Genomic DNA, 16,697 nt, shown 5'->3' on the forward strand with positions numbered 1-16,697 from the left:
GTTACGATATCATGATCATACCACACTTATATTCCTCCTTCTCCTTCTCTCCTTCTTCTATGTGATAATCACGATACCGTTGAATTCATAGAGTGCACGGGGAGCCTATAAACTTATATAAGATCCTGTGAGCTATCACAAGAAGCAACTATGCCTTATTGGGATATTCTAGCCAGAGCAAGGGTTTTAGGTAAGTGTCAATGCAATAGTTTATATCTAGTTTTACCCCCTCGAATCTACGGAGAAAAGCATACGCAGTACAAGTACGTGTCAGTGAGAAATTTCTCTCTGTGATTTCAACTATCATGACTTTTATAGTTGATAAACGTCTAAATTCTCTTGTTACACAAGCTCTGGTGGCCAAGTTGGTAAGGCGCAGCACTAGTAATGCTGAGATCCTCGGTTCAACTCCGAGTCAGAGCAACTCAGATAGTATCCAGTTAAGACCTGGCTCAATTACATTTTGCTACATTTGTAGGCTCGTCCTCGTCTTTTACTGTTTGGTATGAAGTCGAGTAATTACGCTCGTGTATCTCCCAGACCGTCCCTGATTTTCAAGACTTTTAGGCCTGTGATTGTTCAAGACAGGAAAAGAGGAGGTTAATACGGATCACAAAGACTTGCAGCCAGGCCAGACCGGAGTAGTGATATCAGCACCCAGAGTGCCAATAACAAGCTCGGTTTAGGACCAACCGCGCGTACTACTTGCGATAAAATCAGGTGAAAACGATGGAGAGGATATGTAGTTGGTGTCAGTATATCGAGTGATACCACCATGGAAAATAAGTACATGTACCGCAAAAACTGGCCTCAGTGGCCGGTCGCACAAGACATTAGAATTCCTCTCTTTGGTTATTTGTCTCGAATATGACCTTAACCTCCATACTAGCCTACAAAGGCAGCTTCGACGTCCTGTGTGACCGGCCACTGAGGCCTGTTTTTGCGGTATTCATTGTACAGTCGCAACTCGATATGCCGGAACTCAATACACCGGATCCCTTGCTGTCCCGTACGAGATCCTCTGAGAATATTATTTTTCCTACTGCAAAATCAATTTGCTATCCCGGATTTTTTGCTATCCCGTACGAAATCCTTAGAATCTTGGCAATCCGGCATATCGAGTTGCAACTGTAGTTTTAATTCGCTTGGAGTTGACATCGCGTAGAGCCCCTTGCATATTGCCTTACAGCATCCTACGGTCCACTCTACCGAGAAATGCAGGTCAGACCCTGCTCCGGATGGTGGGGATGTACATACTTCTTGGCATGTAACTACCGATGATCATAGAGGATCACTCGCGTTCGCTCCTTGAGAGCTTTTCATGCGAGCTTTATTTATTAGTCCTAGCTGGTCACATGCGAACTATAAACAAGGGGATTATTCCCCTTATAAGGAAGTAGCGAGGACGAATGTGACTGCAGTTTCATGCGATAACTGCAGTGCACCGCACTGAAACGGAACATCTTCGTCGTCATGACATGCGAAATAGTGCTCTTGACCTTGGCTACGTCTACCCGTAGACTTACAGATACTAAAATACTTGTTCATCTTGTTCATCTTGTTCCTCTATTTAATTCCCCATAGCCAGGCATCTAGTAATCTGTCAGCAAGCCTTATCCTTTATCCCTTCCCTGAACCTGTTCTGGCGCTCGGCTCCGAGATTGTGAAATGCTGACTAAGCACGGTTCATCTGTGCCGATGGGCGATCATGGAGTGTCACTCGGAATTAGGCTTTTTCATTTTTTTTACGGCGCGGGCTTCTAGAAGGTTGAGATGTCGGGTATTTAATCTTGGATGAGATTAAGCCTCGCAGAATATTAACAATGGGATGAGGAGGAGGATATGGTGAAATGAAGTATTGGTGTATATTGGGCAAGGGAGTGTGCCGTGATATAGTGGTGGTACTTTGCTGTAGTTGCACTTTATATTGTGCCTGTAATATGAAAGGTGGAATGATCATGATGGAATTAAAGCAGGGCTCCGATAGAATTGAATGAATATAGAGTATATTAGTGAAGTATCTTAATTTCATCGATATAATATACATACTCGTTCTGTAGTTGTAGTACACTTGGTTCGTTTCGAGAGGAAACATCGTGTGAACTTAACTAGTGCGGTCATGATGAACCGCCCACTTTTTCGCCATGAACTCTAAACTCTCACCCGGTTTCCTCCACGGCATCTAAGCATCGCTTCTTCAAGTTTATTTTATTTTTAGGTATTACACCTCAATTACCCTTCTCCCGCTACCTTGATTGGCCATCACGCATTTGCACTTGCATCTCGCTCCCCACATTCATTTCTTCTTAACTCAATCTCACAAACGAAACATCCTCCTTCTCTGTTTCACGTTCTCTCGCCATCTAACGGAAATCACCATTGTGCCCCTCATCCTAAACAGGGAAATCATATCCGCTTGTCTGGGATTTCTGCACTGACCACTTGCAATTCCAGAACAATCCCCACGCCCTGCACGTGTTTGTTGGATGCTGTCCTGTTCTCGACAATGTCTCAAATTCCATCCAAAATCAAGATCTGATCTCGACGAGAAGGGGGTTATCGGGAAAACCCATTTTGTTCCTAGTTTGCCGAAGAGGGCCCGAGGTACTCTACCAATACTTTATGTAGGGGAAGTCTAGAACGGGGAGGCTTAGGGGCAAAAACAATTAGGTCAATTAACAGGTATTTTTCTCAAGCCCCCCCCCCCCCCTTTTTGACTCCGAACCGAAGAAGAATGAATCGTGTCTAATCGCCTCAGGTAATTGTTACGGTGAACCGATGATAGGTATCGAACTCACAGGCTTGTACATCTTGAATTTCTGGCCACTACCCCCCTATGCATGCTTAATCGTGCGTTGCAGTGCGTGCTTCAGGGGTAGCCGTTGAGATGAGAGGTTTGGGGTTAGACTTATTTCTGATTTGTGTGGCATGCAAGGCACAGACAAACGTGTGAAAAGGCAAAGACAGGGCAAAAAGGGCGATCAGAGTTCTCCTTTCTGCATGCATGTCCGGCCTGTGTGCCATACTCTACATATCGGCAGAAGTTTTTTGTCTTGTCCCTTCAAGCCTTCGCGCCCAGATCACACACCATTTTGGTAATCGCAACGGACGGGTACCTGCTTTTTGCAGCAGTACCTACAGGAGAGGGAGGAGATGTGTGTAATACTTTTCTACAAATCTTTTCGATCTTCGTTGGATGTGAAATGTGAGTCGGGTGGGCGGTTAGGCGCCAAACGATCCAAAACTGCCAACTCTGCCAAGTGAATAAACGTTCTTCAAATCTTGATTCAGGTTTCGCTCCAGGGGAGAGGCGAAAAAATTCGGATGATTCCATCTGGATGGCTGGAGGAGAAAAATGCTCTAAGCATGTCTACAGGGATGAGGCATTACCGGGGATTAGCCTTTTCGCTCTCTCGGTCGTAGCCAAGGCTTGAGCCGCAGCTTAAACCTAATGTGGCACTGCCCCTGAAAATGAAGCGAGATTCTCGCGTGTGCGGTTGCTATGTACTAGGACAACAACGAAAACAAGCTGGCAACGGTGTGAGCACTTTGTGAAGCTAGGCCGAAGGAGATATCTGGGGGGAAGGGGGGAAAGAAGTATTTGGTGTAGTTAACTTACATAACCAACCTGTGAGAATTCACGGATTATTCAGAGAATGGGAAACATCCTCCGGGTAGAACATGGAGGCAATCTCCCGAAAGAATAATTCTGGATGGATTGGGAAATTGGAAATTGGCTGTTGACGGCCCGCTAGAGCAGGAACTCGGCCCCCGCGACTTATTCTGGAAGTGAGATGGCGAGTTAGTTAGTCTGTTAAGGAAGCTTCAGCAGGATTTAGGAACAGGGGGAGGGTCACGGGGAGGGGGGATGGGTAGTGGTATTGGGGTTAGGTACATGCAGGTACCTGCCTACAGCTATAGTGGTGAAGTGAAGTGGATAGGGTGGATGTGGATGGATGGATGGGAATTCATGCTCGAAGATTGTGGGGGAAAGGTTGCAGGGGGTTTGGGTCATTGTGGATTGTGGATTGATTGAACATCAGGCTTAGCTTCAGTGCTGGGGAGCTCAACTCTGAACTGTCGCTGCTACTCTAATGTATGTACAGTAGGCAGAGACAGGAAATCGGCCAAAATCAAGCAATCAGCGCACAGAGTCTGGTGGCCAATTCTCAAATTTCGAGGAGGATGTGCTGGTGGTGGTTGTGGCACTGGCTGGTGCTCTGATGATGGGTCTCATAAACCTCATTTCGTGGGCGCAGACTAGACTGCAGTAGTGGACCACTCACGGGAGTGATACCCCTCGGCTGCTCTAAGCTATTCCCCTTACAGACGCAGAGACAGTTACCAATTCACACATCTGAGCTGTATGCCTCTATGCTATGCTTCTGTCCCCACTATCCCGCCTTAGTGGTATGGCTGGTAATTGTCTCTCCTTTACTCTTTCGTCAAATCCTTAGCACTCAAACCCTCGACATCCATTCCTTTTTAACCAGCTCGTTTCCCCCCCCAACAGCAGATTCTTTCCCTCCTCATCTCGCTATCACACACGGTCTCTTCGGTTTCCTTTCGCTCTTTACATTTTTACGCAACTTACACACTCATTAATCAACTTTTCCAACAACCCCAAACAATCCCAATAATCAGTCAACATGCGTTTCTTCATGAGCTCAGTTTTTGCCATTGCCGCCTTTGCCACTTCCGTTTTGGCTGGCGAGAACCCGATCATCTTCCCTGATTCAACCCACCCCATGACCGCTGGCGAGCCTTACGCCATCACTTGGACTCCCACCAACAACAATTTGATCAAGCTCACTCTCCGAAAGGGTCCTTCAGGAAACCTTAAGGATATTTTGATCATTGTTGGTGAGTAGACTCTAATAGTTTAACTACTACTACTCCATTTAGACAATTGCTAACAATATTACAGGCGACTACACCAACACCGGTACTTTCACATGGACCCCTAACCCAGACCTCCCCGCCGGCAAGGACTACGCGGTCATGATCACGGACAAGGCGGGTAACATCAACTACACCCCTCTCATTGAGCTTAAGGCCGCCTCCCCCGAGGCTTCCGCAGCATACTCATCTTACGTCACCCCTTCATCCACCAAGGCTTCTTCCACCAAGGCTGCTGCTTCAACCACTGAGACTCCTTCCGTTACCACCACCGAGGCCCCCAAGACTACTGTCATGACTGTTGTCCAAGGAAACTCCACCACCATGGTCACCTCTGTCATGTCTTCAAACGCCACCGTCACCACCGGACTCTACGGAAACTCCACCCACAGCACCTCCACCCGCTCTTCGAAGCCTACCTCTGACGAGACCTCAACTCCTACTGACACCGCTATCTCTACCGGTGCCGCTGCCGGTCTCCTCAAGAGCCCCCTTGCTTTGGTGGTCTGCTTGATCGGTGCCGTCGTCTACTTGAACTAGAGTATAAAATATAATCATTTGTGAGGCTTAGCGACCTTTTTTGTATTTTTTTCTCTCTTTTTCAGCATATTTGTTTTAGTAGCCACTTGCATTAATAATTCGGAGCGATATCTGGTTCTTTTGTAATCTTGAGCATGACTGGATGGCAAAGCTTGGAGTTGTCGGGGTCGAGGTGTGGTGGGATGAGTGTCAAGTAGTTTTTTTTTGGGAGGAATGTGGGTGGTATGTGGGGGAGCCACTTGTGTATAAGTTTACGGTGTGCACAAATGAAAGCGGATCTTCTTTAAAAACTCTCTTATTTTTTGCTTTGTGAGCGTGCGATTTTAGCCCCATTGTGTCTTTGCGATCATTTCTCTGTTTGTTCTTATTTTTCCCTTTATATCAAGTCTCGGTGGGAAGCGCTCCTGCAATGGTCTATGCTAGTCTGTAAGATAATTTCGTTGGTTTGCGGTTGGTACATGTCAAGTTAGTAGGCAAATAGTAATATGTTTATTTCCCTGTTCTACTCTACATGAAGCTCGTATCGTGGATCGTATCGTGGAGTGCTGTTCTTTACAAGCTTTCGTAAAAAAAACCGTAAAGTGCACATGCACATTGAAGTCAGTATCAACTAGGTCAACCATCAAAAGCCACCAATTCAGAATACGATGTTTATAATACAATCTGATATTAAGTTGTCGACGGCGACATTGCATACGTACTGTACTTTCTAGTTGCCTCAATATCATCTGATCAATCTACCCGATACATACAATTCATATAGTACAATACGACTCCCATCCTGTCGTGCCCCCTCGCCCCCAATTGCATTCCACAGCACGCCGCCGTAACTGCGCATATACAATACCTATGACAGTAGGGTAGAGCATCATTCGACCGCGAAAAGAACAGAAAACAGAATGCCTGTACCACCAGAACGTGGTAGATAGACTTATCTAGCCCAGTACCAATCTCACGACCCCTACCTCCTTCCCGCCCTAGACAGGCCCTCTAAATATAGCAGCACTGTAGTGCACCCATGGACCAAGAAACACTACCTACTCTACACCCCCACAGCAGAGGTGGGCTATGCTACTACCCTACAAGAGGGAAATTGGATTCTTGAGGTATTTTGTTGCTGCTGTTAGCAACAAGTGACATGGGGTACTAATCTTTGGCGCGGAAGTGATTACTGTGCGGTAGTAACCAAATTTGCTTGGGATTAGGTTTCGGGGATGATGATAGTCACCCGCCCGAAAACCTAACCCTCGGAATGGTGGTCCTTTTCATTTCCTTTTCTCTTGGTTCTCTTGGTTCTCTTGGTTCTCTTGGTGAGGTGGTGATGGTGGTGTAGCGCGCGCTGGTTGCACGTTACGTTGGTGAAAAGTCTTGTCGTGACGTCGACTGGATTGGTGATAGGCGCTTGCGTACTCTACAGTCATGTCGCGTGAGTATGTACCGGTAGTGTGGGGAGAAGGGCATTTTGGTAATTCTTTTCTTCTTCGTTAAAAGTGCAGGTTTGGAAAAAAAAACAAAAGGTTCGTACGACTTGGTGGCTGACTGGCGGGACACGAGGATCGGGTTGCGGGGTATATATGGTGTATAGGAGGGTGTTTTTAAGGTCGCCGCTGTTACGGGAGTGAAAATAGTAGTTGAAAAATGGGGTGATGTGGTGTGTGAACTACTATTGACATAACGGTCAATGATATACGGCTTTATGTCATGATCACTACTGTGCGCAGATAATCAATTGCTCGCCGATTAGTAAAGAACGAGAATTAGTAGAACGCCGGCGCTGTCAATTACCGTAACATTTAACGGTCACTTACCTCTCCCGGTAGTAGAGGCGACAATCGCCGTAGTAGATAAAACCCGATGCGGCTAACCACCTTAATAAAAATTCCCCACCAGTAAAAAAGTGTAGGAAAAAGTATCGAAAGGTCCTGCCCGGAGTCGAACCGGGATTACAGGAATCAGAATCCTGGGTGCTAACCATTACACTACAGAACCATGCAGCGCCCATGCCTCGGATCATTAATACTCCGCAGACATGCTCACGCACAAGCTGTCACTCGGTTACGCTACTTGCAGGATTTTTTGATGTGTCCAGCGGAGCCTTTTTTCGCCGCACCTCATTAAACGTGACTTCTTGCTGTCAGATTTCACGATACACCCATGGCCAGATTATTTCAGAATTTAGTGAAAAAAAGTACCTACTATATACTTGGCTAGGTAATCGCCGGACGGTACGATAAAGTACTCCTCATGCGACCGTTCAAGTATATTGGTACCGCCAGCGCAAGTACTATAGGAGCCTCGAGACTTTGCTCCAGAGCTGTCACGAGAAGCTGATACCTACCTTTACCTAAAATCGACCGCCGTAAACTCGCGGTAATTACGACGGCTTCTAGAGACCCATGGGACCACTACTTATAGCAAAGCCACAAAGCACCCACACCCCGGCCCACACGTAATTCTATAGAATCGACTCATATAGATATGACATTGCGGACCTCCTTGTTCTCTCGATATGGGACTTTTACCGCCCCCTCAGGAGAAACTACGCGCCGGTAGGGCGGCCTCAGCGGGTGGGAAAGAAGAGACGTGCGTATGTTCTAGAGGTCTAATAAGTTTTTACCCCCGCTTGCGGAGAGATATACCCCGTCGGATTGTGAGTGGGCATGCCGGGTGTCCATTTCACCGAGCATATCTAACCTTTTTTCTTGACGGAACGCGGCTTGCTTAAAGCCTATTGGCATTCGTACGCACGCGCGGAGAATAGCAACAGTGATATATGTAGGTAGCAAAGAAATACCGCGTATGCATGGGATCTCACTCGATCCCGGGATTCCAAGATAGAATTAGTGATATATTTTCTACCCAATAGGCGGACTTTTCCAGTTCACGAAATGGATAACCGGTACAGTGATGTAGTTATTCAATTAATGAATTAAACAAAAAAAAAGTGTAGTTATTTTAATGCCCTTCTCGGCGACTCTCCGCTACTTGTAAGGCTTCCGCGATGACCGATAAAGTGATTTCATTTAGCTTCCCATTTGAAGTGACCGAGCGGATCATCATCAACTAACCAACAACACCGGGCCCATCGGCGCCAGCCTTAAGTGACATATCTCACTCCAACCATCCCCAGGGGACACCGAACCCGGTACCTAGAAAACACAAAACTGTGTATCAGGACCATCAACTCCCGTACCCCCCAATTCGCAAAAAAAATACCCCCCGAGAAGGCCTCGGAAAAGAGCAAGATGCGGTACATGCCAGATAGAGACAAGGTTATAAAAAGTCTAATATGTCCCCGAGAGCCTTGTTCTGTGTATTTAGGATGGGTATGGAATGTGCCATGGTGGTGATTGTCCGCCAGACGCGTATCTCTCAACGAAAAGCTCACTATAGCCTATCACCCACAAGCCCAAACATCATGGTTCCCAGCTCGGATCACATAACACACCCAACACCCCATCTCTCTAAGTACCTCCAAAGATCCCTATAGCATATAGCAAGCGGCGTACACAGCCGATCATGCAACATCACTCGCATTCGCCTTCCACAGGACCACGGGTATGGGTTGTAGCCCTGGTAATTAGCAGCTCAATAATCTCTCACCAAAGCACAAAAAAAAAACACTGAGCTGAGAAACAAAATCCAGTAATGGCCTAAGACCAGAATTGTTGAGCCTTGAGAGTTGATATACCGAGTGATCCCCTATGATCCGTCTCGCCGGTCCTACACATTCGATGGCCGCACAACACACAGAACCCCGCAGGTTCGCATAATTTTGCACCCGTTAAATTCCGGGAAAGATCACTGCTCTAGAAGGTTCCCAGGTAAGACTCATGCTTGCGTTGCGGGTAGGTACATATCCACCCGTAGCACGGGGAGGAAATCAGCCCATATTGCGCGCGAGAGTACCGACCTATATGTGGAGAGCGTATATATCGGTCGGTTGCGTACGTCATGGGCTGGGCTGGACGCGTTATGATGTAGTTTGTCGCTGCCATGTGGCTCGCAGAGGTAAGGGGTGAATGGCAGCCATGCAAACTCCGGTACTTCCGTCGGGTGGGGAGTATGGAGTGGGGAGCGCCGTTACCGTGGGGTGGGATGCGAATTGGTATCGTGGGTGACGTTTAGTATAGAGCGTCCGGTTTCCGGCGGCAGGGGGCGGGGCATGGGGAGGGAGAGTCGTTGGCGAGAGGTCGGAGAGTTTGTGAACCGTTCACTGATACGGGCAGGTGCTATCGTGGGTGGGAGAGATATGTACAGCGGGCGCTGTCGGCGCGGAGAGCATTAAAGGCATGGGATAGCTGTCCCTGGCCATGGGCGGTAGATAGACATATGTAGGTAACTATATCAAGACGCGGGCCGTCGAGGAATCGGGGACGGAGCAGTTGGTGAAGCAGTGGCGGGAAGCAGTGTCCGCCCAAGCTGGATTGCCGTGCGGGCTTAATGTACCGGCAGATGACGGGTTCAGTGGAGTGGCTCGAAGTCCCTCTTCTTCTGGTACGTATATTAGTCGAGCTGTCAGAGGCGCATGGATTAGGTTTGTGCTTACGGAAACAACCACATGGATTATATAGTACCTCTCACCGGGCCATTGGAATGTGCTTCAGCGCGCGTGAGGAAGTTTGGAGATGAAATTAAGGAGGTGAGGGGCTGTGGTTGGAAGGTTTGAAAGCTTGTTTCTCGGCATTGATGCGATGGAAATATATGCACCAACAACGGCAGCGGCGGGCAGTGGTAGATAGGTGGAGCGTACATTGCACCCGGAATCGCGATGGGAATGGCAGCGAGTAGTCTCGTTCCGGTATTTTTTGGTGGTTGCGGTTGACATCATGGACGAGACGGTACCATGGCGTGATCGCGATCGGTGCATGTGTGGATGTGTGCACGCAGATGGGCTCTCGTGGCGAGTGATATTCCATGAGTAACAACGAGAAAACGATCCATTTCGTATATTACCAAAGCGGCATGTAGAGAAATCTCATTTTACTGACCAAGTGTCTAGAACTAAGCCGGTAACATCTGGCTAGATGTAGGTGGATTTGGGACAGAGAAATCGTTATATGTAATATCACCCACCACATGTCTGGCTTACCTCCCATCCCTCTAGGCCCAACGAACATCCCACTCCCACCCTTCCTTAAGATCCATCCCACACTCTATCAGGAATACATGTACTAACCATCGTTAGCTAGTCGGGACCGCATACCGCTGCCGAATCTCTCATCGTTACTTACTCCCCTGTGGCGTTGGCCAGCCGGCCCACACGAAGAGCTATATCCACATTTGAAATCAGCAACGACGGAAAAGCTCACAGGGCTGAATTGAAGAATACTGACAGAAATCAGACTCGAGCCCGATACCCACGCGATGAGGCAAATACTTAGCAAGCTTGCTCATCTCGAATAGCGTGGGGACTCCCTCCGCTCTATCCGGAGTGGTGGTTTCTCGCCGAGACACCAGCCACACACGCAGAGAGTCAGTGCGTGCCTGGCCTGGGAACTTGGGACTCAGAGCTATGTAATGGGAATCTCAGGGGTATCATCTCGAAACGAGTCTTGTGTAGCACTCGTAATTTACAGCTGACCCGAGACCCGTAGGGCGTTGATAAGATCTAAGGAGACAACAAACAACAAGAGCATCTAAGTGACGAACGGGAAAACGAGCGGTTAGAGATGTGGGTAACGTACTTGTCCTATTCTAAGCTACTAGACTGACGTTTAACAGACATATTCCAGGTGGTATATTTCTTGCGGTTCTTGGGGACGAAAGGTTTGATTAGACTTTTCAGATTCAAATGTCTTACCCATGTGTCTAGCTGGCTAGCTTGACGGACATGTACACGTCAGTTGTGTCAAACACTCAGTGTATTTTGACCATCTTATGAATCCAAAACTGCTACTCGAGCACGGAGTTCAGTTGACGGTTACAGATATTGGAAGAAGCCCTGTGCCGATGGGATGCCGACATATTTGTCACGCGGAAGCCACAGCTCGCCACAGGAATATGGGCCGTTAAGACAGATCTTGTTGTTTGATAGGCTGCTAGAATGAGAGGTGTGCCTCAGGATTTACATCCTACCCTGCAGAGCTTCTTTATCATCTAGTCATAACAACACAGTAGGGACTTTAAGAATACCCAAGTCATAACACCTGGACCCAGATGAGGCCAAAAATAACATAAAAACCGAGCCACATAAGTTATACCTAACTAGCGAGGCAAGCCACAATCAGAAGCTGGGATCATATTGGAAACATTCCTATCTACCAGGACTTGACTACCTAAAATGAGAAGCAGGTACAGCTCGAGAAGAAGAAAAGAAAAAACGTTTATAAACATGTCTGTGAAATAAGCGGCACCACAAGAGTTGCACACAAAAAAACGTTGGGTTCTGAGTGGCTTGATCCGCTTTAAACATTGGGAAGATCTCTGGATAATTGGAACCTTACATGTACCCGAGGTAGTAGGGTTGAATGGAAGAAGATAATGATTCGATGCCTAGGTAGAAAGAGTCGTGTCAACAAAGAGAGAGTCGCTTCTCCGCGCCTCCCCCTCTTTCTTAAAAATAAACCAGGATCGTCACTCCCATTTGGTACTTTCTCTTTGGTTGCTTTCTTATGCGATCCCGGGGCGTCGGGGCTCGACGTTTCAAGAGTTGATGACGAAGATCAAGGTACATTTTGTGCTACCTATGTACATACTCCACTCTAATGCTCCGCACAGTATTGTAGAGTCTTGGAGTAGGTACACTACTGTAGACCTACACACCTGCTCAATGCTCAATGTCGTGCCTAAAATGACAAGGCATTAGATTAGGAATGTATTACTTCCCTTGTATAAATTACTTCTCTTCTCTACTCTACATATCTTGGAAGTCTCGCTGCACATGGAGTAGAGAGTACTCTAGGTTATGCAAGTCCCGATAGGCAGGCGGCGGCCGCAAGTACAAGGTAGAACCCCTCCTCCCTGCACCTATCTCAGGAAAGCACTACCGAAAGAGCCGCACGGGATCAAGTCCGGAGAGGGATACCATCGCATGGCCTCATAGGATGTGCGATCAGCCAATGGAATACAGTAGGCCCTGTGCTGGTGACGATGAATCTCATGAGTAAGGCTGAGGCTATGCGTACCTTTACATAGAGTAGGCCGGCACTATACATAAGGCTGGAAACTTCGTCTGTGCCCGCTACAGGGTCTCTGGGACTTCGCCAAAAGCCTATATAGCAGCTAACGTAACGGAAGAAAAATTATCCTTCAATCGGTGAGGATGTTGACTCTTCTGGTCCAACAGAAAAACAGACAAATGGATGGATGTCATGTCATGTCAACCGTGGACTCAACGGGGGCTAAAAGAGTTGGGTCACCGAATTCTTTCAGCCACAAAGCTAAACAGCGTCTAATTTCAGAAGTTGAGATTCCTTCAACTAAAAAGAAAAAAAAAAGACCCGCTGTAATGTGCATGCATTCCCAGCGTTTACTTAAGCCACAAACGCGTAATTACACGCGCGCGATGCTTGGTTGAAGAAAACTGGTTCGCTTCTCTTCCTCACAGCATCAATCACGGATAGACACATTGCATGCACATACGTGGATAGAATCAAGACAGCGAGTATTGGTTTTTCGTTTCTCTCTTTTTCCTTTTTCCTTTTCTTTCTTTTCCCGGGATTCGGCACCCATCCTCCTCGGTCACCCACAACAGCCTTACTGTACCACCATGAATAGATATCGTCGATGTCGCCAGTAAGAACTCACTGTGGCTTTTCACTGAGACGGGCCCGGACGGTTGGGATATGCACTAGTAGTATCCCGTTCGGGCTATTATGGGTTAGGGTGAGTGGCTTGGAAACATCTGGGGCTGGCTGATAGTTGGAGGGCCCTGTCGCGCAATTCGCATCCTGATTGGAAGACAGATTAAGGATTAAGCGAGAAACGAAGGTTCACTCCACTCTGAGGCCTTGAAGTCTGTGTGGCCAAACGCTAGGCTGGCTATTTTTCGCGCTCCAACTGTATGGAGAGAAAAGGCGGGATGGTTGATTAGTTGTTTCTGTGAGGGAAAGGCTTGTTTTAATAATAAGCGAAATGTCTGAGGAAAACAGTTGGGGCTGCCTCTGACTACATACTCTACCTACATGATAGGCCAATCTCACGAGAGCTATTAGATACGGTCTTCCCCGAAACAAAAATGTGGGAGAAAACAATTGAATAACCTGCCTTTTGGGAAAAAAGAGAGTGTAAGTTATACAGTTTAAATAATGCGATGTAGAGTAAGTTATCCCATCTGCCAGTCTCATGCTCGCGCAAGATTTAACCATTGCGATCCCCATCCCTGGAATTCCTTCCAGGAAGAGTAGGTCAATCTGGCAAGTACATGTGTATATAACCCGTCCTGCACCGATTTTGTGCGGCGCAGTTACTCTAGTTGGGGATGTGTGATAACTTCAAGTAACGGAGACACACAGTCAACCACAGCCCGGAAATATTGTTTGGGTGTGGCGGATAAGCACTAGACCAGCTGCGATACCTTCGCAGGAAAAACCAGCGCACAGGGCCCTCTGTAGCCAATTAGAGTGTTACCCAGCCCCAACTTTACTTGTGAGTGGGTCACTGTGAGTGTGTGGAGGGTGGGTGGTAGCCCCCCCATCTGTGCGTTAAAAGTGATATGCTTTCCCACTCACACTTCTCTTCTTTCCTTCCTCTCCCTCCCTCTCTTTTATTTTCCATCGACAAGAATAAGAAGGAAGCCTCTCTTCATCTTGCTGCCTTCTCTTCGACAAAAAATAAGGCGATATTTTTTTTTCAGTAGCAGCAACAGCAGCAGGGAAAGATAAAGATAGTCACAATCATGTTGGGATCACGATTACAGCTTGCGGTGTCTGCGTTGATGATGGGGAAATCGGTGATGGCAGCGGTGCACGTCGTGACTGTGGGGAAGGGTGATCATGATTTCAGTCCGAAAATCGTCACTGCTGATCCTGGAGACATCATCTGTGAGTTTATTGCCATCTCGGCCTTTATCTGCTCCAGCGAATTTGAGAGCTTGTAACTGATTGATGGCGTTTGTTCGCTCATATAGCATTTCAATTCTTCCCTGCGAACCATTCGGTCGTGAGGATGGATCCAGACTATCCTTGTATTCCATGGGAGACTTATAATATCGGGAAGGGCAATGGATGGTGGTCACATTTCTATCCTATTGATACTCCATCAGCTAATGTATGTTCATCTCCATCTCCTCCTCCTCCATCTCCTCCTCCTCCATCTCCTCCTCCTCCTCCTCCTCCTCCTCCTCTCTGTCCTGAGGATAAACGGAGAAGAGAAATATTATATATATATATATATATATCTGCGATTCACAAAAAAAATAAAAAAATAAAAAAATACTAATAACCAAATCAATTAACAGCCCCCAACATGGAACATCACCGTCAACGACACCCTGCCATTCTACTACTACTGCTCCCAGATCGGCAGCTGCATCACCTACGAAATGGTCGGTGCCGTCAACCCCCCAAACTCAACCTACGTCGCACAGGTGGCCGCCCGCGCCGGTCAAGCCGACTTCGCACTGTCTCCCGGCGAACCTATCCCCAGCGACAGCACCGCTACCCCGACCCCCGACAGTAGCGCGGCTCACAACTCATCAGGCGTCTCCCTCTCCGTCGGCGCCATCGCCGGTATCGCAATTGGAGGTGTGTGTGCATTGGCTCTGATTGGACTCTTGTTCTTCTTTGTGGGCCGCAAGAAGAAGGGTGCGGAGATGAAGGAGAACAAGACGACGACGCCGGAGGACGGGCTCATGGGTACCGAACACCCGCCGGTCTACCAGGACCCCAGATACTCTGTACTCCCGGCTGGCGCGGCGGCGAATCCGTGGGATAATAAGCCGGTGGATCCGAGGTTGAGTGGGGTGCCGATGAGTGAGAACTCGCACAGGATCTCGGAGTTGCCGGATAGTTCGACGTATGATCCCGTAGAGATCTATACGCCAGGCCCAGAGGATATGCCCCCTCATAGGCGGTAGAAAATGGGCAGGGCCGGAGTAGATATACTGGTGGAGGAGGAGTTTAATGTTCTTCGTAGTGTAATATATTAACCAACAAACGGCTCTTCGTATCTTTTTTTGATGTTTTTACTATGTCTTTTTCCTTTTACTTTTACCTTTTACCTTTTACCTTTTACTCTTGTGTTTTTTTTGCTATGCTGGTGTTGGGGGATCTTTTGTGGGGTGAATGAATGGTTGAATGGTTGTGGGAATTGTGGGCCGGCTGAGGAAGGGAGGGTGGGTGAATGTCATAAACAACGTAATTCAGTATGAAAATTTATTGCTACTGTACTCTATTTTTTCCATTTTTCCGATTTTTTTTTCCCTTTCCATTTTCCCTTTCCATTTTCCCTTTCCATAAACCATACCCACGGTATCGGTATTTCCATCTATCTTTTGGTACCGAACCCATACGCAATATTGGCCAAGGGATGGGCAGGGGGAAGAGGGCACGGTTGTGTTGTGGGCGGATTGTACGTGCTTTCATCTCATCATTGTTCATTCATTTCTTGTGTGTTTCATTCATTCATAACTCTACCGGGTTTACGACTTGTAAGCTATGTATGGGGCTGGTTGGTTGGACGTTTAAAAATAAAAAGCGGTGCTCTCTTGATCTTTCTAATCAATCCCCTGACTTGGATTTGGTTTCTTGACTTGGCTTTGATTTTCTGCACTTTCGGGCTGGCCGATTAAATCACGGCCGGAGATCTTGCACGCCGGTACGCTACTTCTTTGACATGACCACCTTCGAATTCGTGGAGTAAGAGTATGTATAATGTAGCCCTCCCTGGCGCTTCCAGAATAATCTAATAGCTGCAGTGTAGCCTATTTTTCATATTATTAAGAGGACGAGGAATACTTACTCCATACTGTTAGTCTGGTGGTGGTGCACGACAGCCACGTTCACCCACTTTCCACACACTTTCCACCCAAGTCAACCCGACCCGCGTCTTGGGATTTTCTTTCCGTTTGTTCGTTTGTTATCGCAGGTTACGCGGCCGTACATACACAGAGGAGCAGAGTCGAGCCTAGGGCAACCTTTTCAACTGGGGCTGGCTGGCTGGCCAACGATAAAGAAGTGGGTAAATATATATCTGTGCGGTGGGGGTCGTCTGAGACATGCACTTGCTTACATCCAAAACACCGATGCCATGCGCCCATTGTTACTTTTGAACCAACTGAAAAGACAAGTCTACATACAGACGAGACGTCTCTGCTC

The 16,697-nt window shown here is 47.5% G+C and overlaps 3 protein-coding genes across 3 annotated transcripts; all 3 read left to right on the forward strand.

Annotated features, from left to right (window-relative positions):
- Window positions 1-1,993: 1,993 nt before the first annotated feature.
- H6S33_006187 (uncharacterized protein) lies at window positions 1,994-3,099 on the forward strand (the record flags this gene model as incomplete). Its single annotated transcript, XM_044837616.1, has 6 exons — window positions 1,994-2,017; window positions 2,203-2,218; window positions 2,455-2,604; window positions 2,671-2,682; window positions 2,759-2,860; window positions 2,936-3,099. The coding sequence occupies 6 exons, from the start codon at window positions 1,994-1,996 to the stop codon at window positions 3,097-3,099; spliced, it is 468 nt and encodes a 155-aa protein (XP_044699496.1).
- A 1,550-nt stretch (window positions 3,100-4,649) lies between these two features.
- H6S33_006188 (uncharacterized protein) lies at window positions 4,650-5,439 on the forward strand (the record flags this gene model as incomplete). Its single annotated transcript, XM_044837617.1, has 2 exons — window positions 4,650-4,863; window positions 4,928-5,439. 2 exons carry the CDS (start codon window positions 4,650-4,652, stop codon window positions 5,437-5,439), a joined length of 726 nt encoding a protein of 241 aa, XP_044699497.1.
- Window positions 5,440-14,278: 8,839 nt separating this feature from the next.
- H6S33_006189 (uncharacterized protein) lies at window positions 14,279-15,457 on the forward strand (the record flags this gene model as incomplete). The annotated part of the gene is made up of 3 exons (XM_044837618.1): window positions 14,279-14,423; window positions 14,510-14,649; window positions 14,840-15,457. The coding sequence occupies 3 exons, from the start codon at window positions 14,279-14,281 to the stop codon at window positions 15,455-15,457; spliced, it is 903 nt and encodes a 300-aa protein (XP_044699498.1).
- Window positions 15,458-16,697: the final 1,240 nt, after the last annotated feature.

The sequence above is a fragment of the Morchella sextelata genome, assembly GCF_020137385.1.
Source record: "Morchella sextelata strain SCLS chromosome Unknown scls_2, whole genome shotgun sequence".
Lineage (NCBI taxonomy): Eukaryota > Fungi > Ascomycota > Pezizomycetes > Pezizales > Morchellaceae > Morchella > Morchella sextelata.